This window comes from Diabrotica virgifera, chromosome 8, assembly GCF_917563875.1.
Source record: "Diabrotica virgifera virgifera chromosome 8, PGI_DIABVI_V3a".
Classification (NCBI taxonomy): domain Eukaryota; kingdom Metazoa; phylum Arthropoda; class Insecta; order Coleoptera; family Chrysomelidae; genus Diabrotica; species Diabrotica virgifera.
In genome coordinates this window covers 172,767,151-172,788,307 of record NC_065450.1, presented here as the reverse complement: position 1 = coordinate 172,788,307, position 21,157 = coordinate 172,767,151, and the positions used below count along the sequence as shown (strand labels likewise).

The window sequence follows — 21,157 nt, the reverse complement described above, 5'->3', positions numbered from 1 at the left end:
CCCATGGTACAAGCTGGCCCAAGGTGCAAGCCTCTTCCCTATTTATCACATTCTATGTTTTAGCAAATGTAGACCGGATAGCTCAGGCGGTAGGATGTCTGACTTGAACGCAGATAGACCGGGGATCGAATCCCAGCGTCAGCGTCGGAGAGAACATCTATGGTCCGTTCATAAATGGTTGAGAGCACGAAATTTGCCTCAAAGTCATAAAACGGTCGTAAAAGTAGTAAAATCATAGGCGGAGGTTCCTGAAGTGTTTATTCATTAAAATAATGGATATTTACATTTATCTTCCTTTTCAAAACGTTTATCAATATTCTATTTTGAATAAAATACGGTAGTAATTAGCGTCTCGAATATTTGTTTTGCGAATTTTGTGCAGTGCAGGAGTAGATTTTTTTCCATATTCCTACGAACATATGTATACGCACATCATCATCAACATCATCAATTTTTACACCGGTACTGTTGCGTACAGTCAGTAAGTCTGTATATTGACCAAGAGAGAAGACTATTGTTCTGAACATTCCACCATGCTCTAGTTTCTCAGAATCCCACAAACACTACTGTTCGGAACATAATCGAGAGTTGTGCCAACATGAAGAGCGTAGGGGTGTCAACAATGTAATTACAGGTTCCTGTCAGAAAGAAAAAAATAAGGTACCTATAGCTAACCCAAATACAAACGAACCATTAAAAAGGCGGAAAAAGCCTATTAAAATTGATGAATTTGCCAAAAAGGGTATTCGAAGGAAAATTCACCGATTTTTTTTTCAAAAAAGAAATACCCAACTTAAACAAGATGTTATAGACGACCCGAATTTGCCTTATATCGGAATAACCAAATAGGGAACTTGCACATTTTTTTTATTACAATGTTCAGTTTTGTATAAAAATGAGATTTCCAAAATTTCACGTTTAAAAAAGTCATTATAACTTAGAAGTACAAATTTAAAGTCTTCTGTATCTTAAAATGGCTCAAACGACCCGTGACGTCACAGAGTTTAACTGTATGGTTTCGTTTATGGTTATATTTAGGTATATTCTTCTTCTTCTTCTTTAGTTTATTGGCCTCCATCTACTTGGGTATTTCGCCAGCTCGTCATGGCGTAATAAAGGAAAAATATTTATATTCTAATGACATTTATCGTATGTCATTGTAATAATATATACCAGTTTGTTGAGATTGGAGTTTGATACAGTTTTTGAGGGAAAGAAAAGGAGGTTCACTATGAAAAATAAAACCATTTTGTAAAAGTACAAGTTTTCTATGAATAGTTCAAACGATCAAAAACACTTGTAAAGTCACATAACTGTATTTTCTACTGACGTTTATAATGTCTAAGGAACCGTTCAAGTATTACGTAACGCAGGTGGGGGGGGGTGGGTGGGGTGGGTTAAAAATCTTTAAAAATTGCGTTACGCAATAGTTAAACGTCCATTAGAGTGCGTTACGTAGGGCGGAAGGGGGGGGGGGTCAAAAATCTTCAAAAATTGCGTTACGTAATACTTGAACGCTCCCTAATTTAAAATTATATACAAATTTGTTTAACAATGTAAACATATAACCTCGTGACGTCACGACGCGTTTTGGGCTGGCTGGTATAAGTTGAATTTTTAATCGTCTTTAGGGGCCAAACGAAAGACAAACAAAACTTTTTTATCTTTGATACATGTTTTAAATTATGTTCTGTTGTGATTTATAATATTTTTTTCGAATTTAAAATTTTATGCAAGTTCCCTATTGTGGCATGTTTTAAAAGAATTAAATTTCTGGTGGGAGAAATCAGACTAAAAATCACTTTTGATTGACCTGGAAGAGATAATATGTTAGAGAAGAAATTATTTAAGATTCATACGAAAATTCCGGAATGAAAGAAGGCCAATCTACTATCAGGACGAAACTTGGGTAAACTCAGGTCATAGCGAGATGCAGAAGACGTAATAGAAGAAGACCCAAAAATAATGTGGGATTTTGACAACGCAATTGATACGACTGTAGATATACAACCGCTAATAATTATTAACCTGCAAGACGACTCCGCTTCCGAAGATGATTTTGTTTATTTTGAATTTGAATAGTTTTGTAATCGTAGTTTTTGCAAGTAACTTTTTATTTTTGAATAAAATAAAGAAATTTTATTAAAACAAGAATAAAATTTACATTAAATACCGTTTATAAAATACATAATATATTATACATAATATTAATATATTATTTATTTGGTTCAAATAAATGTTTAAATCATATACTCTACGACACTCGTTGGTCATTTGTACCCAAAATACCTACAAAATCGGATTATAAGCTTTGCAGCTCTATTGTATTCCTTCAGATAGAAGGTGGGTTAGTCAAAAACATCTTAAATTTTGAGTTTTAAGTTGGCTTTTGTTATTATATCATATTACTTGTCCTCTCTGTATTTCAGTTGCCTAATGAGGGTCAAACTTATAGTGAGCTCTCAAGAATTTGTGAACGGACCGTAGACATTTTTAAAAGTAAAATTAGAAAATCTACGGTTTCGTTTTGATTTCAATCTGTCTCCTGCCATCCTTCGATAGTACTATTTCTAGGTATACCTGTTATCAAGGAGGCTCTGCAGAAAACAAATTTACACCAAAACGTCTGTAGTTATTTTTGTACCAAGAACTACGGACGTTTTGGTGTAAATTTCTCTTCCGCAGAGCCTTCTTTACTTAGAAATAGTACTATCGGGGGACGGCAGGAGACAGATTTAAATCAAAACGAAACCGTAGATTTTCATATTTTACTAATGCCATACTCTGTATTGGAGTGCAAAGACTCGTTTCATACAGGTTTTCTGAATCGAATGTTGGAATATTTTTCTAGCAGTGTCCTTTTATATTGTCGTATCTGGCTTAAACAGAGAACTTGAATCGAGTCGGCATTCCTTTCATTTTTAAAAGTGTCTATAATCCCCAGGTCGACTTAGCCCGAATAAAATGAGTACCTTGGGTTAAACCAGGGGTAATAATAATTAGAAAATAACTATACCTAGTAGCTCGCTCTTTAACTTGTTCGAGAGAATATTTTGTAGATTTAATCAATGCATCTACCAATTTCATATTGAAATAGGTAAACATATCCATGCAGTCATCATGAATAGACGATAGCTCCTTAGTTACGCTTCTGTCAATCTCTTTAAAGGCTAAAATTAAATATTAGTTATTAGTATTACCATCAGACAGAGAAAATTCTATATAGGTCGGAATGTAGAATCCTTGATAGCTATCTTTTGCCCGAGCATTTTACAAATTTATAAAGGCACATGCCGATAAATAGCGGACAATGGGATAATCTACAATATACACGGTGATTGATTAGTGTGAGGAAGCTCAGTAGATCTGTTATAGTAAAAATTACAAAAAAAGTTATTGACAAAAATGGTAGGCAGCTTTAAACTCCACATTTTAAAATTAGTTACAATCTTACAGGGTGTTCCATAAGATGGTGGCAGGCCAAACTTTTGTTTTTTTAAATGGAACACCCTGTATTTTATTTTAAATTTGAAATCTGCTTCACTTCCACATCACAACAATGTAAAGTTTTATTATGTTATACCAGGTATTTAAAAAGTTATAACCAATATTACCTGAAAATCGTATCAAGTTTAACTCCCTGTATAATTAAAAATGAGTACAGCAACATTCATCTATTGCAACCGTAGTTTTTTAATAATTGTTAAAAATTATAAAACATATTCGTTTTCATAATATTCGTTAAATCAAATACAGGGTAAGTCAAAAGGCCAGTACATTATTTTCTTTGTAATTTTAAATAGAACACCCTGTATTTTATATCTCTATCGAAAAATACTACTATCGTACTTCAAATTTTATGAAGTACTCCCTATACCTAAAGTTATCAGTTTTCTAGATATTTTTATTTTTCCATCAGTATTAATTAGTAGATATTTTAACGTTTACCAATAATTATTGTGAGTTGGCCATGATTGATTTGTCAGAAACTGACAGTTTGACATTATTGTTTATTAATTCAGTAGCGAAATAACGACACACAAAAGAAAACAATTTATTTCAAATAAAAGTTTGACATTACTGTTTATTAATTCAGTATTGGGGTACACCGTAAGTTAGCAAAAATTATTATTTAGTAATTCAGTAATTAATTCAATTTAAATTAGCAATAATGAATTTTACTACCGATGAAATGGTAGATATGATCTGGATTTTGGGGGAATGCAATAAAAATTAATTACTATCAGCTAGAATTTATCAGGAACGGTTTCCAGATAGGCGGCAACCTAGACAAGATACATTTGAAAAATTGAAAGATCGATTTAGCCGCACTGGTTCAGTGAATTATGAAAAACATGAACGAACAAAAACTAGTGTGACAGAGGAAAACGAAATGAGTGTGTTGATGGCAGTTACAGAAAACCCACACACAAGTATAAGGAGTATTTCCAATGAACAAGAACTTAGTTACTACTCTGTTCAAAACATTACTTTATCCAAAAACAAGATGCACCCTTATCATATTCAAAAGCACCAAGAATTAAATAATGATGATTTTCAGAAACGAATAGTATTTTGTGAATGGGCCTTAGAAAAAATTAATGAGCAGAGAGCTTTTTTTGATTAGGTCCTATTTGGTGATGAAGCTACATTCCATCGAAACGGTTCTGTTAATAGGCATAACTTTTACTACTATTCAATAAGTAATCCATACCACATAGTAACACATATTCAAACAAGTTGGTCTCTAAATGTGTGGGGAGGTATCGTCGGTAACCATGTAGTAGGACCATATTTTTTTGAAGATAACTTAAATGGTGAGATTTATTTATATTTTATTGTAAATCAGTTACCGATATTATTAGAAGAGGTTCCACTTAATATACGTGAACAAATGTGGTTTCTACATGACGGTGCTCCTGCGCACCACAACGAATTAATACGTGGTGAACTTAATGATCAGTTTGGTGAAAGATGGATCGGAACGGATGGACCGGTAAGGTGGCCCCCAAGGTTACCAGATTTCAATAAAATGGACTCATTTTTTTGGGGGTTACGTTAAGAACGAAGTATATAAAATACCTCCAACAACAAGGGATGATATGAAAAATAGAATCCGACTGGCATTTCAAAATATTTCTTTACAAATGCTTAATAATGTAAGCAACTTTTTCAATGACCGCTTTCAAGTATGCATAGATGTTTTGGGAGGTAATTTTAAACACCTTATTAAGTAAGATAAGTTAAAATTACTGTTGTTTTTTTATTTTTCTATGTGTTGTTATTTTTTTTAAATTTTCCGTCGGTTATTTTTTATAAATTTTATTTGAAATAAATTGTTTTCTTTTGTGTGTCGTTATTTCGCTACTGAATTAATAAACAATAATGTCAAACTGTCAGTTTCTGACAAATCAATCATGGCCAACTCACAATAATTATTGGTAAACGTTAAAATATCTACTAATTAATACTGATGGAAAAATAAAAATATCTAGAAAACTGATAACCAGTGATATAAAATACAGGGTGTTCTATTTAAAACTACCAAGAAAATAATGTACTTGTATTTTGACTTACCCTGTATTTGATTTAAAAAATATTTTATGAAAACGAATATTAGGCTATTGATTATATTCAAAATAAGATAGCTAAAAGGAACTACAACGTTAACGGGGTTTTATTATTTCATATGGTCAATGGATATCTGAATATGAAAAAACCGCGGAGTGCTACCATTTAAAGCGGTGCGTTTTTGAGAAATGGCTGAATTAGTCCCTGGGTACAGGTTACATTAGGGTGAGTTCCATGCACTTTTGGTACAAACATACCTACATAAAAATTGTTTCTGGTTAAATTTCTTATCTAAATATCACTTTTTGAAGTCAATGATACTTTTTTTTACAAAAATATATTCAAAAGAAAAAGCACAAAGAAACCGAAAAGAAAGAAATTTTGTTTTTTGTCCCATAACTTTTGTCCACGAAGATATAGGTATAGATATTGCTTTAGAGAAAAAAAACCTACATATTTCTTCTTTAAAATGTTGTTTAGTAGAGGTAATTAGAATTTATAGTTTTCGAAATATGACTTTTCAAAGTTCGCCACTCACAGCAATTTTGGGCAATTTTCCTTGTTATTTCGCAAATATTGTCCTGTAACTTTTTTCTACGTAACTTTATGTATATGCAATGGTCCATGTAATAGAAATAGAAATCAATTACCTTTAAAATGGTCTACTCTGTATCGTTGTACGACTTCTTTTTAAAGAGATTATGGTTTTTAAAAGTTTTATACTTTTAACGATTTTTATAATATAATATAAAAATAAAATAATATTATTATATAATATATTATATATTATATATTATATATTATATATTATATATATTATATTATATAATAATAAAAGCTTATTTTGTTTACTTTAAAATGGTGTATTACAAAAAATTCTAGGATTATTTTTGAATAAGATATTATTTTTCAAAATGTAATAAGTACTTGCAACGATTTTTGATTTTAGGATTATTTTTTAAATTTCTCATTATAACTTTTTTTTTCTTGTACATGAATATACTATATATTGCTCAATAAAGAGGGATTACTTTCTGTTCTTTAAAATGGTGTATCATCTATATTTAAATAATGGAAACCGAGTGATTCTTTGATATTTTTTTACCTGTACTATTTAAAATAATTTCTTTTACAAAAATTACATAAACATTAGTCTTAGAAAACATCACTTTAGTTAAAATTATTTAAACGTTGACATTTAAAATTTTTTCAAAATCAAAGTCCATCTCTTCGTTAGCATTAGCTTCAATAGCTTCCTCTGACACCTCAGTTATCTTAGAGTTCCCACAATTAGTACCCATTCACATGCACCCTTTGTAGAATATTGAACAACTGATTCCTATCTTCCTACAACCGCAGTTTTTTGTACATCCTTTGGTACATTTACATGCTATTTTTTCAAGCAAAGCTTGTGGTGCAGGAACTTTGACTGTAAATATTGGAATTAATCCATATTTTGAAGTTTGCCCGGCCGAGTCCAGTGGATCGAAAGTATTACCTATAAAAAATAAGATTCAATCATAACACACAATCACATAAAAAAGTTATAATAAGAAATTTAAAAAATAATCCAAAAATCAAAAATCGTTGCAAGTGCTTATTACATTTTGAAAAAGCATATCTTATTCAAAAATAATCCTAGAATTTTTTATAATACTTATAAAACAGAATAAGCTTTTTTTTATTATACATATAATATATACCTAAATGTAGAAAAAAAGTTATAATGGGAAAGTTAAAAAATAATCGTAAAAAATATAAAAACTCATTAAAAGTATAAAATCTTGAAAATGATAACCTCTTTAAAAGAAGTCGTACAACATTATACAGTAGAACATTTTAAAGGTAATTGATTTCTATTCCTCTTAAATGTACCATTGCATATGCCTAAAGTTGCGTAGAAAAAAGTTACAGAATAATATTTGGGAAATATCAAGGAAAATTGCCCAAAATTGCTGTGAGTGGCGAACTTTGAAAAATCATAGTTCGAAAACTATAAATCCTAATGACCTCTACCAAACATCATTTTAAAGAGAAAATATGTAAGTTTTTTTTCTGTGAAGCAATGTCTATACCTATATCCCCGTGGACAAAAGTTATGGGACAAAAAACAACATTTCTTTCTTCTGGGTTTCTTTGTGCTTTTTCTTTTGGATATATTTTTGTAAAAAAAGTATCTTTGACTTTAAAAAGTTATATTTAGATAGGAAATTTAACCAGGAACCATTTTTAGGTAGACGTATTTGTACCAAAAGTGCATAGAACTCACCCTAATATAACCTGTGCCCAGGGACTAATTCACCCATTTCTCAAAAACGCACCCTTTTAAATGGTAGCACTCCGCGGTTTTTTCATATATAGAGATTCATTGACCATATGAAATAATAAAACCCCGTTAACGTTGTAGTTCCTTTCTATAATACATAATCAATAGCCTATATCTTTTATAATTTTTAACAATTATTAAAAAGCTATGGTTGCAATATAGCAATGTTCCTATACTCCTTTTTAATTATACAGGGAGTTAAACTTGATACGATATTTTCAGGTAATATTGATTGTAGCTTTTTAAATACCCGTTATAACGTAATAAAACTTTACATTTTTGTGATGTGGAAGTGAAGCAGATTTCAAATTTAAAATAAAATAAAGGGTGTTTCATTTAAAAAAACATAAATTTGGTCTGCCACCATCTTAAGGAAAACCCTGAAAGATTGTATCTAATTTTAAAATGTGGAGTTTAAATAAATTTTTGTCAATAACTTTTTTCTGTAATTTTTACCATAACAGATCTACTGAGCTTCCTCACACTAATCAATCACCCTGTATATACATTCATTACCTGCCCACTTATCTAGATAAAATTCCAACAGAATTCTGCATCCTTAGTACTCAAATATGAGTAAAATAAAATAAGGAAAGACAGGTTTAGATTTAACAGGTTCACTGTCCACAGACCACATATGGTCTGTGTACTAAAAGCACTACCAGTTCACAGACCATATGTGGTCTGTTCGTAGATACAATTTTCAGGTTGTTTATAAAAGTGGACGTGAAGAGAATGGCCTTTATTAGACTTGAACTTGACAGAACATATCCCATATATTATAAATAGTGTTGGGACAAAGAGAAAAAATGTGTAATTTTATCGTAATTGCGATAAATGTAATATCGAAACTAAACACCTATATTTTATTGCGTTTTCACTTTTAGCGAACTAAAAATGGATATGTAAGATAAAATAATATACAATATAATGAAAAGTAAATATTTATTGAAAAACAAAAATAATGAAAAAAAATTATATGTTCAATGTACTTTTTGAAAACATTGTAGACAATACGGTTTGGTACAGATGTTGCATATTTGTGAAACCCTTTTGGCTTTATTAGTGGCAGTTGCTGATGTTTCTTCTTTTTGACGAAATTCATTATAGCATCCGGCACACCTACGTCTAGTAATTTTTCCATCTTTTCTATCCAGCGGTCTAAGAAAATGCTGTACCTACTTGTGACATGGACGGCGTAGGTATAGCAGGTTTCTGGACAACGTTTATACCCAAAAGATTTTTCACAATACTCATTTGGGCCTGCAATATTGTACATTTATTTTGCTGGTTCAATTTATTGAACAAATAAACTGTATTTATGATACCCACTCCAAACGGAACATTGACAGCAACTTTTTTGTACCAGGTCAAGGTCTTGCGAATTGGCAGCTAATTTTACGTATTTTGTTGTCTTAGATCATAAAGACGATCTAAGTTTATCGTAATTGATGAGTTGTCTATGCCATTTCTTATTTGATACAGGGAAAAAATGGATAAAATGACGAAAGTACTCACATACCACATATGGTCTGTGGACTCACGAGAAAACTTTTGGTCATTTTTGTTCTATAGAGTCCACAGTCCATATGTGGTATGCTTTAAAACAAATATATTTTAAATACATATTTATATATTTTACAACATTATTTATTTATTTAAAGCCAGAAGATATCAATTTTTACAAAAACATTACTGGACTTATGAGCAATTTCCACTCTAAAACCTGGACAGTGAACCTGTTAAGTCGATTCGGAGGCCACCACCATCGGCTGACCCAGGTTTCTACTTTTCAGCCGCCTGTGGTGTATCCCGAAGCAACCTAACTCCAGCTGCTGCCCCACTAGGCAAATTAATAAAATATTAAATGCCTACGGACGCGTTAGCGACATCTATCTAGAGAGAGAGAAAATTCCTTATAGGTCGGAATGCAGAATACTTGGTGACTATTTGCCTGAACTTTTTAAAAATTTATAAAAACGCAGGCCGATAAATAGCGGAAAATGGAAGAATATAAAATATACATTAATCACCTGTTCGCTTATCTAGATCAAATTCCAACAAAATTCTGCATTTCTAGTACTCAAATATGAGTAAAACTTAAACAAATAAATACATAAATACAAATATATCAATATACACAAGAAGAGTAAAGGACAAAACCGGGTCTTAAGAAGAGAAGAAAAACGTTACATAGAAGAAAAAAGGGCAATTTGAGAAAAGTAGTTAGAAAGTGTAGAGCAGGGGTTCCCAAACTGTGGGGCGCGCCCCCCCTGGGGGGCGTGAGGACATATCAGGGGGAACGCGAGACAAGTTGAACATTAAATTAAATTTAGTTAGCCGCTTGTTAAATTGTGTCTGGTAACGCAGAGTAAGCAAAAGTTATCTCAAATACCTCTTTTTGACAACACTGTGAAACGCCGCATTGATGATATGACCGAAGACATACAAAACCAGGTAGTTTATGCAGTAAAATAATCGCCATTTTTTGATATTCAGCTAGACGCGAGTACTGACATAGCACAACGTTATCAGTTAATTGTTTATGTTTGGTATATTCAAAACGAAAGAATGAAAGACGAGCTACTCTTTTCTTCAGAGTTGGAGACTGGAGACCACGACAAAAGCTATTAATGTTAGATATGAAAGCAGTGTGAGGGTTTTTTGACAAACATGAACTCTCTTGGCATAAACTGATCAGTTTATGTACAGATGGAGCACCTTCAATGCTTGGTTTTCGTTCAGGCTATTTGCAATTAGTAATAGAGAAAAATGCTGATGTGATTGGGATACATTGTTTTATACATCGACAAGCTTTGGCAGCAAAAACCCTTCCAAATGAACTTATGGCTGTCTTAAAGTTGTGTATTAAAGTAGTGAAGTACATAAAAAACAGTGCGTTGAATACTCGACTGTTTAAAACTCTTTGTGAAGATTTAGAAAGTGATCACAAAACACTGCTACTTCATACAGAAGTACGATGGCTCTCAAAAGTAAACATGTTGGCAAGATTATTTGACCTTTGAGATGAAGTAATTACCTTGGAACATCAAAAGCAATATGAGCTAAACATGGCTTTCAAAAAACATTGTACCCAAGTAATTGGGTAATGGCTTATTTGTCAGATATCTTTGACTCGTTGAACAGCCTCAACCTAAAGCTGCAGGGTGGAGACTCAAATATAGTAGTTACTCATTGTGATGAAGGCTTAGTTACTCAACTTTGGAGGCGTAAAATATCAGCAAACTCCTGAAATTATTCAAATTTCTCTAAAGTAGAGCCAATCTCAGAAGAAACACGCTTCAAGGACATTTGTGAAGGATCAAGTTTGAAAATCCAAATATCAAACCATTTGGAGAGCTTAATTGAAGAGTTCCAGAAATACTTCCCAAACACTTGTGACAATTTTGTTTACAGAATGTCAACTGATCCATTCCATGTCAACATAGACTCCCTGCCTGAATCACTTCAAGAAGATGCTTTGCAAATAAATCCAAATGATTTTTTGCATGATTCGTCTGCCAAATACTTTGTTATAATTAATAATTATAATGGACAAACCTTCATTTTGGTTAAAATATTTCAAAGTGTATCTTAGTGTATCACGTGAAGCTCTTCATTTATATTTGCCTTTTTCAAGTAACTATTTGTGCGATTTTCAACACTTGTGGCAAAAAAAAACAAAGTATCGGAATGAACTTGATGTTGCTAATGACTTATGCTGTGCACTTACTAAAACTCGGCCACGAATAGGCATACTATAGTAAATAAAATGCAAGCACATCCTTCTCACTAACCAACCTAATATATTTTTCTTTTATTAATAATTTTTGTATTTTATGGAAACTAATATTGTTGTATCTTATGGCAGAATAAATAAGTGTTTTGTTTTCAAGCTAATACTTATTTGTTTTTGTTTTGTTCCTATTTAGGCCCATACAATTTATTGTAAAGGGGGGGGGGCACGAGAAGCTTTCATTTCAACAAAAGGGGGCGTGGTACAAAAAAGTTTGGGAACCCCTGGTGTAGAGGGACTAAGAAATCAAAACGAAACTTAACATAATGAGCGAAAGTATTTTGATAAAAGGTCAATAATCACAATCTTATATTGGAATCATTTGTTGGTAAAAAAACATCATCAAAATTCATCATTTGAAAATGAGCAAGACTTTTAAGCCAAAATTAGGGAGCTGTAAGGATGGAGAGGGAAATATTCTAAATGCTACGGCCCCAATCTTGGACAGATGGTATCGGTCAAATTTTTCGCCCCAAAATTTAATGGTCATATCTTCTTCTTTGTGTGCCGTGCTTATTTTTAAGCATTGGCTATCGTCATATTAACAAGCTGATGAAATGTTTCTCTGTCGGCAGCTATATGAAATAATTCCTTGACCGTTCGACCTGTCCTTTGTCTAATGTTATGCAACCAGAACAATTGAATACCTGAAATGCTATTAGCTAATATATCTAAGTGCCACTTTTTCAAATATACTTTTATTGTTGCTAAGTGGTCTATGTCCTTATTCCAACGCACTGCTAAAAAATAGCCTTTTGTAGCCAAACGGGCTACAAAAATTTTAACAGATCTTTTACTGTTTTCCAGTGCATTGGCATGTATGTAGATATCACATGGCAACATCACTTAGTAACAATAAAAGGATATTTGTAAAAAGTGACACTTAGATCTATTAGCATATTAGGTCTTCAGCTGTTTTCTTGCAACCCAGCGTTTTCCTTCTATTTTGCCCTGAATGATCAACCAGAGTAAGCGATTAGGTCCTCTCATTATATGACCGAAGTATTGAACCTTTCTCATTTTTATGATGTTGATCAATTCTCGCTCTCTGTGCATGGTCTCCAGCATACGTTCGTTGGATATGTGTACTGTCCACGGAATTCTGAGCATGCGACGGCAACACCACAACTCGAACGCTTCTAATTTGTTAACATTCTTCATTTTTATTGTCCAGGTTTCGCATCCAAAAAACAAAACGGACCAGACGTAGCACTGTAATAGTTTTAGGTCGCTATTATATTAGGCAACTGGTGACACCACCAAGTTGCTCCACCAGTGACTCATGACGCCACGGGGCATTTAAGTAAATGAGACCTATTAGACTACGGCAACTGGTTGCGCCACCAGAAATTGTTGTCGATCTGGTGGCCGAACCAGTCCACCAGCCGGGTAACTGGGTCTGGTGGCGTCATCAAGCCGGGGCATTATGTTATATGCATGATACTACGACAACCAGAGATAAAGTCACGCGCATGAATAAGCCTGTTTCTCTCTCTTCTACGCCTACGTCACTGACCGACAAACGCCAGGCCAAATGTTCGATTTTTAACTTGGGTTTGTTATTTTTATGCAGTTTGCGAAAGTTTTCGGAAAGCATAAAGCTATATTTTCGGGAAAAAATTCTTAAATATAATTAGAAATAGTCATTACTGCCCTTTCAGCATGGTATTATTGTTAGTATTAAATCTTTGCGACTACTCTTTCTAAATTTAAAAAAAGATTGTAACATCAATTATATAACAACATATAATTTAAATCAAGATTGCTTAGAAGGACTATTCTCAGTAATACGCGCGATTGGAGGTTTACATGATCATCCGTCTTTTTTGCAATTTAAATACCGTCTTCGTAATTTTATTATGGGTCGGAACGATGAAGTTATTTTACTCTCAGCTAATGTAAGTAACCTACCAGAAACAACAAGCATGTCGCTTCAAAACATGAAAGCAGGAAGCTCTTTGAATCTTGATTATTACAACAATGACGTAGTAGATTCAGTGATGATAACCGAACCACTCTTTAGTCAATTAAATCTTCCAGTAACTTCAGAAAATGAAAACCATCAAACAGATTTTGAAATGGAAGAGTTGTATCATGATGGACTAGAAAATTAAGCTGGTTTCATAGCTTTCAAGCTACGACATGAAGAGAGTTTGGGCAGTTTGACAAATATGTAGTAACACTTCTTCCTCGTGGGTAAATCATCTCTCAGAAGGGGGTTTGGTGAAGCCTTCAGAAATATTACTTACGAACTGTCGTGACCTAGAAAATATTTTTTGCCAATTCAATGGGGACACTTAAAGTTGGCATCAAAAATTATCAAAAATCTTTATTGGAAAGATCAGTTCATGTTAAAATATCTGGTGATGTGAAAAAACTATTTTTTAGATGTCGGATGTATTTTAGAATGCGAGTTTTGAACCAAAAGTTGAAAGAAAAGTCTAAAATAAAAAAAAATTGCAAAAATCGTTAAGTAAAATGAATCAAGTGTAATATTGTTTTTTTTTTGTTTTTGTTTTGTTTTGTTTTTTTTGTTTTTTTTTTTGTTTTGTTTTTTTTTGGGCCGAGGGATGTGCTCTTTTTCTAGTCGGCATAAAGCTGAGAGGGAAAAGAACTAATCTTAGGGGACGAGTTTTGCTTGGAGAGTCTTAACACTTTGCACCTCCTTAAACCATCCCAAGACCGCTGCGTACTCCCAACATTGATTGGGGGTGTGTAATCTTTGATTGCACCCTTCTCGTGGTGGCCCTGTTGAAACTAAACTTAGGGGATCTAGACTACATAGATAGTTGATAAACAATCCCTGCGGTAATATGCAGATAGATAAGGTTATACTTGGAGAATAGGATAGTAATATCAACTCTAGTTAAAGCAACCATCAAAGCAAGAGTAGGTGGAGGCTGTCCAGAAGGAGAAGTTCTGTCACCTCTACTTTGAGCAACCTTGGTAGATGATCTCAAAAATCTCTCCACAGAAGACTTTTTTGTCTAAAATACACTGACGATATATCAATCGTCATCAGGGGCACGTTTGCCCAGCTGGTGTCTGGGAGAATGTAAGCAGCCCCAAATATAGTTGACGACCGGTGTAAATAAGAAAGACTGATAGTCAATGCTCAGAAAACAAATCTCCAACTGCATCCAAAGGACAGCACTAGAAGTTTTAAAATTACCGGTGCTGGGAGGAACAGATATTTCATTTGCAAAAAAAACAAAATACCTTAAGGTTTATACTGATCATAGGCTGAAATGGAATACTCACATCCTGAATATCACACAGAAAGCTACTATGACCTTGGGCAAATGTAGAAGAATGTGCGGTGAGAATTGGGGCTTATTGGACCTTTTAAAAAGGGCCAGACTAAAGAATGTAATCCAGAATTAGAGGACCACAATAGATCTGAAAAGGTAGCAGTGGAATAGGCTAAACGGCCACTTCTTTAAATCCATCTAAAGCTATCTACTTAATTTTGTTTTTGTAATTTCAATACTTTTTTGAAACTTTAGTTTTTTTATTATTTGTTAATAAACCATCTTTTATTTGACGCGGTTTATTTAAAGTTTTCTGCATGTCAAGAAATTTTTGCAGTGAAAAAACTATTACGTTTATTAGTAGAGTACCTACATAATATATTGTATTATTTTACTGGTATGATTATAATAATTCATCAAAGTATAAATTAAACAGTGTAACAGAACAGACGAACGGCAATTTCAGTTATTTAATAACACGAGAATGTATAAAACCGTATAAAACTCTACGCTTTCCCATGTCTCCGTACAAGTTTGTCGGGCGCTGACGTCATGCGCGCACCGGTTAAAAGTTGTTCTCGAAGTGGCTTTATCTCTGATTGTCGTAGTATCATGTGTTATATGGACCCTAGTAGACTGAGCAACTGGTGTCGGCCACCACTAGTTCATTTGTATTGTAATCGAGTGCTTCGTATTTCTTTTCTCTTAACTTCTATATTTTCTATTAACAAGCGTATATTTTTCTAAAACCTTTTTTGTTGATTTATAAATATGCTATATTAAAAAGTTCTTCTCGCAGATTTAGCCGTTAATTGTTTTTTCATTGTTTAAACAATAAAAGCTCTTTTTATATTTTAGAAATATCGGTGAATTCATCACTTTACCTTGATCAAAAATGTTTCTATTTTGTTTTTGATTATGCTGAATCCGAATGTGACTTAATTGGAAAATTTTAAAAAAATTGAGCTTTTATATATAGGTACAGTATGCCTGCGTAACTTGGAACCATATGGGAAACTTTTTTCTTATCAATTTTACGAAAAAAAAAAATATGCTCTGCATAGTCTATGTTATACGAGGTATGTCAAAAAAATTGTATGTAAAGTACCTTTAAATTTCACAACATCGAAAATTGTTATTATGAAAAGTTGTTAAGAATTAAAAAAAAACTATGTTTTGGGACGCATTAATTTTATTACATCATTCTAATTGAAAAAAGATGCAATTTTTTTGTAAATTACGGTTACCCAACATAATTTTATTACAAGTATCTATAAGCATTTTATTATTAATTTTACGAAAAAAGTTATTTTTTACAAAAAGTTTTATATGGTCTAAAATCTAAGATGCAATCATAATATTTAAACTTTTATCAATTCTATACGAGGTATGTTACAAAATATGAATTTCGCCCAAGAGTAAAGTACCTTTACAGTTCACAATATTTCAATTAGAAGAATGTAATTGCATATTCAAACATAGCTTTTAATTCCGAACAACTCTTTATAAAACATTTTTCGATATTGTTTAATATAAGGATACTTTACACTTGAGCGAAATTCATCTTTTTGACATACCTCGTATAAAATTCACAAAATTTGAATCTGATGGTTGCATCTTATATTTTATACTATTAAGAGCATTTTATGAAGAATAACTTTTTTTCGTAAAATTGATAACAAACAAGTTTCCAATTGCATTTGATTATTTTTCCAATTCCAATTCATTTTATTATTTTTGCTGTTGGCTATTCTCGGCCACCAGTTGCCCGTGCTCACAATTTGGTGGGCCCACTAGTTGCGCCACCAGTTACCTAGACTAATAGAGCCCTTAGACGCGTGGTCAATGACAGACTTCTACTGCTCAATACAGAACGACAGCTAATAAAGCTTTTTCGTGCATGTTCTATTTTCTCATCACTTTCAATCCTGCAGACAATCCAGCTACACAGATTTCTAAAGTGTTCCAACCTTTCCAGGATTTTGTTATCCAATTTTAGTACCGAGTCTTCGATATTAATTGTTCCGACCACTATCCATTTTGTTTTCTTTTCGTTGATTGTTAAGCCCTTTGCAGTACATTCGTTGTTTACAGCGTTCAACAGGGTTTGACGGTCTTCCAGACTCTCTGCCGTTATGGCGGTATCATCTGCGTATCTGATATTAATAATGTCACTACCGATTTTCACATCGCGACGAATATTTAACGCTTCCTCAAAAATTAGTTCGGTGTATGCATTGAACAATGTTGGTGACAACACTTCCCTCTCTGTCATAACACATCATATTATGGAAGAAGCAAATAACACCCTCGTAGATCAAAATGATTTAAATATAAACTTATTGTTATCGTTTGCAGTTCTCTTTGCCTTATCCCTATGCGGGGTCGGCTTCCCTAATTGCATTTCTCCACACAACTCTATCTTGGGCCATAGCAATGTTAATCTCCTTTACCAACATGTCCTGCCTCATCGTCTCCCCCCAGGTCTTCTTTGGTCTTCCTCTCCTACTCCTTCCAGGAATCTGCACTTCAGCTATTCTTCGTATTGGGTGATTAACGTCTCGACGTTGAACATGACCAAACCATCTTAACCTATGCTCTCTCATTTTGGCATCAATTGGTGCCACACATAGACTTCCCCTAATATACTCATTTCTAATTTTATCCTTCTTTGTCACTCCACTCATCCATCTAAGCATTCTCATTTCAGCCACATGCATTCGTTGTTCCTCTTTCTTTTTCACTGCCCAATGCTCTCCATACTTCCCCAGGAATATCATCTGGTCCGACTGCTTTTCCTTTCTTTATTTTTTGAAGCGCTTGAGCCACTTCCCCGTTTGTTATTCTGGTAACCATTGTTGTTACTGTCTCCGTTAACTCCACAGGCTGTCTGTCAAATTCTTCATTTAACCCGGCACCTGCCACGTGGGGTGCTACCAGCACCCCATAACACATTTTTATCAAATATTTGGTATTTCAAGTTTGGTAACGGAGCCATGCGTCATAGTAGCTTTCTATAATATTATATAGCATAGATATGTTAATGATTGAAGTGGTTATTTAGTGTAATTCTGAACTTATAGCTCTAAAATCGAATTGGGGTGTTATCATCTGGCACTTTAAGTTTTAAATTTTTTTTTGAATTTTTGATAAACAGGTCAAATTTACATTTTTTATTGAAATAATTGATTTAAATTATTAACATAGACTCTATACTCACTAAATCTTATTTTTTTAGATATTTTACTTGACTTCATTTATTATGGCTTGGTACTTGCTAATTTGCTTATAACACCTTTTTCATTTTATTTTTTAACTTTTATAACGTATTAGTGGCTAATAAGTTAATAAAACATGTTTTTTTATATTCTTGTGTTACTCAACACATTATTTTGTTTTTTAAACAAGTAGATCACAGAAATTCTTTAAGGGGTGCTGTGAGCACCCCACGTGGCAGTTGGCGCCTTGCAAAGCCACGTGGCAGGTGCCGGGTTAATAAACTATCAAAATACTTTCTCCATCTCTTTTTGACATCCTTTTCGTGAATTAGTATTTTATTATTTTCATCTCGGATACATCTAATCAGATTAAAATCTCTTGCTTTCTTAGCTCTCTGTTTGGCTATTTTATATATCTTTGCTTCGCCTTCCCTGGTATCAAGTTGATCGTATACATAGGTTTGAATACGTTTCTGCTTTAGCTTTTGCTACTGCTACTTTCGCTTCCTTTTTGGCGCCCATATAGTTTTGAAGATCTATGTCCGATCTGGTTTCTTGCCATTTTTATATAATTTTCCCTTCTCTTTTATTTTTCCTTGTGCTTCATTTGACCACCACCAAGTCTCTTTATCCTCAAACTTCTTTCCTGACGTTTTTTCAAGTATTTCAAAAGCCGTCTCTCTAATAATATTTGCCATTTTTCTCCAAATTGTGTTAGGGCTTCCTTTCATGTTCCAACATATTTTTTCTACTATTCTTTCCCTGAATAGACCTTCCTTCTCATCTTTTAGCATCCACCATTTGATTTTTTGTGGTCCTCTCCGATATTTTTGTTTAGTTTCGCTTTTAACTTCGATGTCCAGAACAAGCAGCTTTTGTTGTTGGCTTACTGTCTCACTATTTATTACCTTGCAGTCCTTGCATTCACGTATGTCTTCTTTCCTTATCATGAAGTAGTCTATTTGGGATTGATGTTGTCCACTTTTGTAGGTAATAAGTTGAGTTTCTCTCCTTTTAAAGATTGTGTTAACAATCGCCATATCCAATGCTGTTGCTAATTCTAGCATGTCATCTCCAGCTTCATTTCTAGTTCCAAAGCCTAATCCCCCATGTATTGTTTCATATCCTGTCTTGGCTTGGCCCACATGTGCATTGAAATCACCTCCTATTATAACTTTCTCCTCTGCTGGAATATCACTCAGTACGTCTCCTAATTGATCATAGAAAGGTCTTCTTTCATTCTCACCCAGACCTGTTTGAGGAGCATACACACACAACATTCAATACCTCTTTATCAATTACAAATTTCACTGACATCATTCTATCACTCGTTCTTACAACTTCTACTACGTTATCTTTCATTTCACTATCAGCAATTATACCCACTCCATTTCTAGTGTTACTACTCCCTACATACCACAATTTATATCCATCACCTAGTTCTTTCGTCCTTTGTCCTTTCCACCTAGTTTCTTGAATACATGCAATTTGAACTCTTCTTCGTTTGAGCGCATCCACTAACTCCAGACTCTTACCTGTAAGACTACCAAGATTCCAAGACCCTATCCTGATTTTTCTTACCTGTAATGGTGTTCCCCCTGAGATAGTCCTCACCGGGAGATCCGAACGGAGGCTCATTTTACTTCCGGAACATTTTACCTTAGCAGATGCCATCATTTCAGTATAAGTTTTTATTGCGTTTGGAGAAGGTCTTTTCATTATTATGGCCTGAAAAGATTTTTGGATATTTGATGCCTGAATGCCTGCACGTTTAGCCAATACACCACCAATGCAACCAAAGTGCAGTATTACCCCACACCCGCCTGCATTTTTCTGTATAGGCCAGGATCCCTACTGTAAGGACTGCCCTATAAGCCAATGTATTGTTGCCCGTATCCCGCCACTAGGAGGCACGTACTTTATTTGGGATACAAATATAACTTATTGTTAAAATTATTAAAATGATTGAAATAACTTAGAGAAAAGAAGATATATATTTATGATAAGCAGATATGGCGATTGAAATATGGTAAATGGCAAAGAGGCAATGCTTTGCAAAGCTCCGGATCAGTAAGTAATTTATCTTACCTGCGTCTTCTCCTATCATTATATTGGTCGCCGAACCGGTTGCTCTGTAAAGCCTTTCAGTGTCCAACCAATTGTATTTATTTTGCTGAAACCTTGGCTCATCAACCGCATTCAAGAACTTGTTAATTAATTCGATTACACATCGTTCTATCGAATATGACTTTAGTTCCAGTTCTCTAGCTAAAATGATTAAATAAAATTGTGTTTTAACTAGGAAAGTTTTGGGGTAGTTCTGATTTCTCTCATTATATATGGATTTTGGGCTGCAGAATGCGAATATGAGGTTTGCGGACAAAATTTCTTGCCGCAACATTGAAAAAATCGCGAAACAAGCGAAAAATTTCAGCTTTTTTCCGCTTTTTTGCTCAAATCTCGAAAACTATTTACTTTTAGTAAATTGTCTGTAAACAGAAATTAAAGTACTTAAAATTATCTAAAAATGTCACTATTTACTTTTTTTTTCAGACGAACCGTTCGGTCTAAAGTATAAGTTGAAATTGGCCAATTTTTAACGGTCTCGTCAAAACCCACTTTTTACATTCCAAAACTTTATTTTTAATTAGAATGCTTTTTGATAAATTTCTCCTAGTTTTCTGTACAAATAATAAATGATAGTTCATAGGTATGGTATGTCTCTTGAGACAGCTTTCATGAGTCTATTCCGTCCTAAGAGGCCGGGGATGTCTCTGCTTTTCCCTTAGAGCCACAGAAGATCAGGCACAGATGAAGTCACAGTTTCAGTTGGTGTGAATATTTCCTTCGGATCTGTTATTAATTATTCATATGGGAAATAAGCCACAATTAAAATGAAAAAAATAATTTTATTAACGTTTCGACGCCCAAATCGGGTGCCGTTGTCAAAATACAAAATATTACTAGAATAAACAAAAGTGTTGTTGCTAAGCAA

At 33.4% G+C, this 21,157-nt stretch overlaps 1 protein-coding gene across 1 annotated transcript in view; it reads right to left on the bottom strand.

Moving 5' to 3' along the window:
• The window catches only part of LOC126889868 (dynein axonemal heavy chain 8), a 424,246-nt gene that overhangs the window by 307,887 nt on the left and 95,202 nt on the right, over positions 1 to 21,157 (bottom strand). Inside the window, exons 14-15 of the mRNA XM_050658553.1 lie at positions 20,251 to 20,430; positions 3,017 to 3,170 (exon numbers count right to left, since the gene is read on the bottom strand). Of these exons, the coding sequence (XP_050514510.1) occupies positions 3,017 to 3,170; positions 20,251 to 20,430 (334 nt within the window). The remainder of the gene's footprint in view (positions 1 to 3,016; positions 3,171 to 20,250; positions 20,431 to 21,157) is intronic.